A 6,846-nucleotide genomic window follows, 5' to 3' on the forward strand; every position below is an offset into this window, starting at 1 on the left:
TATAATTGATGTTTGTGTATTTTTTATTTATGAATATATTAATTTATTCAAAAAAAAAAAAGAAAGATAGTGACCAGTAATGTCCTCCTTGACTAGAGATTAAATACAAAAACAATCAAAATATGATTGAGAACATTGCTGAGCTGCTCCTTGCAGGAAGGAGTGTCCAAATCTCATTACTGGCAGACTTCCATAGCATACTCAATAATGTCCTTAGCTGTGAATATGAAAGTCTATGGAAAGGATGCAATCAAATTAATTTTGCCACAGATGTGCTCTAAGCGTATTGTGCAGTCTACAATTTCTTTGAATTAAGCCAACTTCTACCTTGTTGTGCTCCTGGACTCACCAAAGACATGCTCTGGATACCAGTTTTAATCAACGGAAATGTAAACTAATGCATAATAGACATGTCCTTTATCTTCAACGGTAATAATGCCAATCACATCTAAGAACTATGACATCGTTGTGATAATAAAACTAGAAGATTATCATCATTTGGTGAATATACCTTCGTATTTTTTTCTAAGAACCTGCGTAAAATAAATTCCTCACGAAGTGTACCAATTAGAAAGTCTTATCATTCAAACATTTGCCGCTAAAACATGTCTCTGAAAAAAAAAACTGTTCTCTACCCTCCACTTTAAGATAACAAATGGGAACAAGATAACAATCACTGAAAGTTCAGTATGCTTTAGTTCTTGACTAACTGAGAAAATAAAGAAAGAATTGCTTCGGTAGCATTACTCTCTTTAAATAAATGCATTCGCTGTAAAAACTCTTCTTTTCCTGTCCCTTGGAATTCATACATTCTGGCATAATTTTTCAAATTACAAGAATGCAAAATGACTTCACAGGTCAATTACACGAGATAGCTTCTGGATCCGGTTTAGTAAGAAGTCTCCTTGCTTGATAGTGGCCTGATAAAGGGCATTCTTTGCATCAGGACGGTTCGTTTCAAGAACGCCAGCAACCTTGTCAATCTTGCAATGAAGCTTTCCTGCTGCAATAAAACGAGATAGCTCCCTGGCAAGCATGGAAGAAAATTTCCATATGTCAAGCACACATACAATTGATGCTACAGCTGGAACCACCCAACTAACTATATTTTTGTTGGATGTTGGGGTGGGGGGGAGGATACAATCTGGAAGAGTCCATAGAAGTAAACCACTTACAGATCAATGAACTCTATTTTCACCCCAAAAGCCTTTGCCATTGCTTCAATTGTAACACTCTTGTAGGATTCCAAAAACTGAGAGTAAACAACAGTTCTAACCTCACGCATGTAATAACGGAAGTGTGGGTGCAAATAGCGGTCCAACTTTATTTGTTCGGTCAAGCCAGCTAAAAGTAAAATCCATAATGGAACAAGCAGTGAGATGCATTATTCATATAAGAGTTCAATTGGTAAAGGGTAATTCACCAAATATGATAAAGAAGTTACAGAATAAGCAAAACCGAGATATATCCAAGGCAGCAGAAGATCCCAACAGTGCAACTATATTTTATGTTTTGAAAAACACGTTTAAGAGATTCAAAAACTAAGGTTACCAGATGCATAGATGTCAACTCACCAAAAGAAGAGAAAAAGGATTTGTACTGGCAATCATACAAAGAGTTCAAAAACTCTGACAGATGAAGAATTTTTCCAATCACTGTTAAGATCTCAGGAGCATCAACCACCTGTGGAATTTAATGGAAAAAGTTACAATTGAAAAACCCAGGAAGAGAAGCGATATAATATCATCAGAACTAAGTATTCATACATAAACGAAGTACCTTTTGCTTGAGAGAAACTCTATCCAAAGATATAATGCTTGTAAGGACAGTGTAAAATATGAAGGTGTCATAAGTGAAAAGTTCATATGTAGTGAATGTAGAAATGGAATCCAGAAACAAATTTGCTGCCTTCTTAAAATTTCGAGTAGACATGCAGTATAAGCCTTCGTAAACCTTCAAACGGTTCTTCCTTTCCCAATCACCTCCCTCTTCAAACAAACTGGCATCAAGACATAAATGGTTATAGAGCCAGACTCAACTACCGTATCTGCATATGAAAAGAGAAATGACAGATAAATCCAAGAGATCCAGGTTGCTACTTACTTCTTTGCTTTATCAATGCTCTTTGAGATAAGATCAAAATCCATGTAGAAGAAGCCAAGCTGCAGTGTATAGAACACCAAGTCCATCTTTTGGCCAACGGCAACAGTTTTGGTTTCTGTCACCTTAAGTTGCTCCAAGGCTTTCTCCTGTGTTCAAAAAGAATGCAAATTAGGAGGAAACTACTGCAAAGGGTAAAAAAGAATAACCAGTTAATTATATTACTCTACCTTGTCACCAATTTGAATAAAATACAAGGACTTTGCTAGGTGAGCTTCTCGGACTTCACTTTCGCCTAAATTTTCTTCAGCGTCAGCAATCCTGAATAAGGCAATAGATTTTTCCTTATAAGTAAGAAAGGAGAGGACAAAAAAAAGGATAACAAAATTGAGTTCCCAGTGCTCTAAAGTTTTCATTAACAGAAGCAGAAAACTGAAGGCAGTATGCACAGTCCGGTTTAACGAGATTTTTCTATAGAATTCAATAAGAAGTTTATCTGATGTAACGGCAGATATCCCAATCATTTATTCATGATTCATATATGCAGAACATAAAGCTGAAAAAAAATGCAGTCATCTATTTTAACAGAAGGCGAAGCTGCGGGATTCAATTCCTCAAAAACTCGTGTACAAATGCTAGCTATAAAAAAGACAGCAGAGATACAGACCAAAAGTACGAAGCTTGCATAGCATTCAAAAAACATTTCTATCTCTGGAAGATTTTCTGAAGACAGAAACATCCCATTAGAATGAGAAGATTGTCTCAGTACAGTTGTAAGCAACTTGCAATTTAGAATCCATATTCAAAAAACCTCCTCTGCCTACCTTGAGAACCCTAACATTCTACTTTCTTTCAAGTTTCACTCGAAAGGTCATAAAGCTATAAACAATACTCCTAGAAATGCACTCTTATTTTCGCCGGTTGGATAAAAGAGATAGAGAAGAAGAAAGAAAATGTTGATTGATTGAGAGAGAAAGAGAGCACATTCATAATCCATGTGGTTGCCCAAGTAGCTTGCCAAATTGGAGTACAGTTATATTAATAAAAACTCCAGCTCTTACTTTGCTAGTTTCAGCTATAAGAGATTAAATGAGATACACACGAAGTATCAAACTTAAGCAAAGACAGAACCAAAAAAAAGTCTTCTTCAAGTAAGAAGTATAAAATATATATTAACAGACACCAAGTGGGTGTTAATCCATATATAGATTATTTATATATCTACCAAAATATCAACAAAGTTCCCCAAATCATCCATAGAATATAGAGGGTGACCCAAGAGAAAAAAGCCAAGGGTCTTGAACCATATGTTCCTAATCTTATCCAAATCCCTCACATCATCAGCCCCCTCAAAAGCTCTTTTATTCCTCCCCTTCTAGATCACCCAAGAAATGGTGAGTGGGACAAGGTTCACAAACTTCCTCCTACTGATACTCTTCCACACCTAGATTTCATCTCTAATCGTACCCACCATCGCCTAACTAATACCCAATAAACCATAAACGATTGACCATAGCTCGTACGTCACCGGACACCAGAAAAGAACATGATTACAAGTCTCCACGGCACTTTTACACAAGTAGCAACCATTCACCATAGTCATTCCCCTTCTCATTAATTTGTCAACAATCAGGATGCACCTTCTTACAGCCTCCCACGCAAAGAAAGCAAATGTAGGAGGGGCTTTAACCTTCCAAATTAGTCTAACCAAGAAAACAAAAAGAAAGAAACCTCATCCTCAATACCCTATTGGAATGAGAAGACTGTTATGTACAGTTGGAGATGCCTAGCAATGTGGAATTCATATTCAAAATCACTCCCTCTGCTTACCTCAAAACACCCAAAATTTGAAGTAGGATTATAGTTTTAAATGTAAAAATACTTCTACAAATGCACGGTTATTTTAACAACTCAACTCCATGGACATGAGATTGATAGTGAAAAATAATTGACTGACGACAGAGAGAGAGAGAGAGAGAGAGAGAGAGAGAGAGAGAGAGAACAGTCATAATGCATGTGATCATTAAAGTAGCTTATGGAATGCAGGGTCTAGTTATGTTGCTAAAAACTCAAGCTCTTACTTGGCTTCACTTCAACAATAAGACTCATGCTATGTCAAGTAGGAAAGTTAACTTAAAAACCCCCACCATAACAAATGAAAAGGAGTTAAAAAATCTACTTCAGTTCTGCAAAAAAGTTGAAAAAGAAAAACCATCTGTAGAAAGGGAACAAATTCATTCTCTTAAGCTGAGATAGAGAAGAAACATAAAGAAAGCTTATATAATGTCTCAATGCATGTCCTAGAGGTGGAAGCATTACCACAACCCAAAATATTGTTCCTCAAGAACAATAGTTAACACTTTCAAAAAACAGAAAACTAATTTCACTCTGGTACAGGACACATTAAAATGTCCATTTACGAGCTACAAAAGATGCATCAAAGATCAAAAGCCAAGCAAATTAAATAACAAGAAAGTAGTAACTGATAAAAGCTTTTATACCGAAATTATAGTTTCTAATTGGTAATTAAGCTTAAAAGAAATGTTGGAGTCAGTCAAGAATTTGACATTCCTCATTTACCAACCATAAATTGTTTTATCCACTTATGTTAAACATGTGATACTTTTGCCTTGACTTATTAGGTAATAAAATCAAAATCTCAACTTAGTCCATGTCTGCTTTAGGAGATGAAAGAAATTTTCGAAGGCCGTCAACTTTCATGGAACAGAGATAAGTGAGCAAAAGCATTAAAAGGTGAAGGAAGATCACTATCCCAGATGCACCTCCAAGCAGATCAAAACATACCACAATGCAGTCATCTAGGAGAGACTTCTTCCAATAACATCATCTTATTTAGCATTAAATGACTTATCAATTTATAAAATACACACCAATCGACAAATATGTTAATAACAATGGCAAAAAGAAAGAACAAGCAAACTACAGCAGGACTTGCTTTTTCTCGAAATCTCAAACTAAGGTAAATCACCTACAACCATATTGGGTAAAAAGAAACAAGAAAACCTAGCAGAAGAATTGTAGAGAATATGATAAGCTGCAAACTCCTTTTTCTCGTCTTACTTACTTACCCAAACAAATGCTAAAACTACCACACTTATTCACAATTCCAAATTTTCAATTAAAGATGGTTATATAACCATATAGTGCTCAAAAACTGCTACTAATTGAAATCTATTGCTCCATGTTATTCTCATCAAATTGCAAAGAAATGCTACGGCTAAGCTGTTTCTTGGAAATCTATATTAAGTAGAATGTATCCCCCAAGAGAAGACATTCTCTAAACCCTACTTGGTTATTTACGAAAAGATTCCCCTTTTTAGATTGTGTAAATAGTTTTAATTCAATTCTTCCTTATAGTATATTGGACCCCATCATTTGATTAGAAGCTCATTAGTACCATAATAGCAAGAAGCTGACTTCATGGATTCTAAATTTGTAATCAGAAACTGAACTGAGTTCAACATTTTGATCATATTTCACCGCATTCAATACACTAAAAGAGTTATTTGAAACCAAAACAGTTTTTCCAAATATTAATAGTCTATATCTGCCCCTATTTTCTAACTAGACAACTAGAACCATCTAACAACATAACGGAGGTAGCAAATGAGAACTCACTTCTCGTCGAGCTTCTTAAGCTCCTCCTCGTTCTTCGCACGCATAGAAGACAACAAGCTCTGATCCATTTCCAGTATCGAATCAGCCGCTAGGGTTTCATATAACGGGGCCATATCTATACATAGAACCAAGAGAATAAAAGGAAAAGAATGTGTTAGTTAAAACCGAATCTAAAACATCCCACGGAGTGATAATCAGGCGCGAATCAGGGAGCTAGTTACCGTCGGCTTTAACCGATGCAAAGACCTCCTCCTTGAGACGGACCTTCTCAATGTCTTGAACATCGGGATGGGTAATTAGAAAGAGCTTGTGAGCAAGCACGAGATGCGGTTGCTGAGTTCCCTCTTGGCCTTCCATGGCTGAGTCACCGAGTTGTTCTCCGGTCACTCTAGTCAATGGCTTTGAAAGCTTTTGCTTGAGCAAGGAGGAAGATAATTAACAGTGAATTCCCGATTTGTGCTTTTTGAGTTTTAAATCCAATAGAAGAAGGGATATGATACCGTGCCCCTGGTGGTATTATTACTTATTCCACAGGTTGTCATTTTTTACCGAAATTTTTCAGTCTGATAGAATTTACTACCGTAATTTTTTTATTATAATTTTGTACTCAAACTTTCACCCCCGTTTGAAAATATCACTATTAACTAAAGCCATGTGTTCTTAAAAATTAAATTAAAAAAAAAAAAAGGAAACATGTATATTTTTTAACCGTTTATAAAACACAATAAATATGGCAGTAAAAAAACAAAACTCTAAACTTTTCAACATGTTGCATTACAATGGTTTATTGTAAATAAAAAATTCATTAATTTATTTTTCAGCTCGCTATATCCACTTTTAAGAAAATATATAATATTTTATATCTTTATTTTTTAGCAAAAGAGGTTATTAGAGTTAATTAGTAAAAAAAATATTTATAATTTTATATTTTGTACTTATTTTTTTTCTATATTTTAAATGATCAGTATCTTATTTTTAACACATAAAAAGAAGTATGTTTGAAATTTTATTATTGATCCTCTTTGCAAGTTCGCTATAAAAGAATCACTTACCTTATTTACTTAATCTTTAAAAATATAAACTTGTCATAAGTTGACTAGCTTAAAT

The 6,846-nt window shown here is 34.9% G+C and overlaps 1 protein-coding gene across 1 annotated transcript; it reads right to left on the reverse strand.

Annotated features, from left to right (window-relative positions):
• Window positions 1-733: 733 nt before the first annotated feature.
• Window positions 734-6,216, reverse strand: LOC110823058 (26S proteasome regulatory subunit Rpn7). The gene is made up of 8 exons (XM_088211539.1): window positions 5,961-6,216; window positions 5,740-5,854; window positions 2,331-2,421; window positions 2,104-2,249; window positions 1,780-1,999; window positions 1,575-1,683; window positions 1,176-1,344; window positions 734-1,026 (listed from the first exon to the last, which is right to left on the reverse strand). The coding sequence occupies exons 1-8, from the start codon at window positions 6,094-6,096 to the stop codon at window positions 852-854; spliced, it is 1,161 nt and encodes a 386-aa protein (XP_088067665.1). The 5' UTR covers window positions 6,097-6,216; the 3' UTR covers window positions 734-851.
• Between the last annotated feature and the right edge of the window lie 630 nt (window positions 6,217-6,846).

This window comes from Carica papaya, chromosome 9 (genome assembly GCF_054855325.1).
Source record: "Carica papaya isolate Zhongbai chromosome 9, ASM5485532v1, whole genome shotgun sequence".
Lineage (NCBI taxonomy): Eukaryota > Viridiplantae > Streptophyta > Magnoliopsida > Brassicales > Caricaceae > Carica > Carica papaya.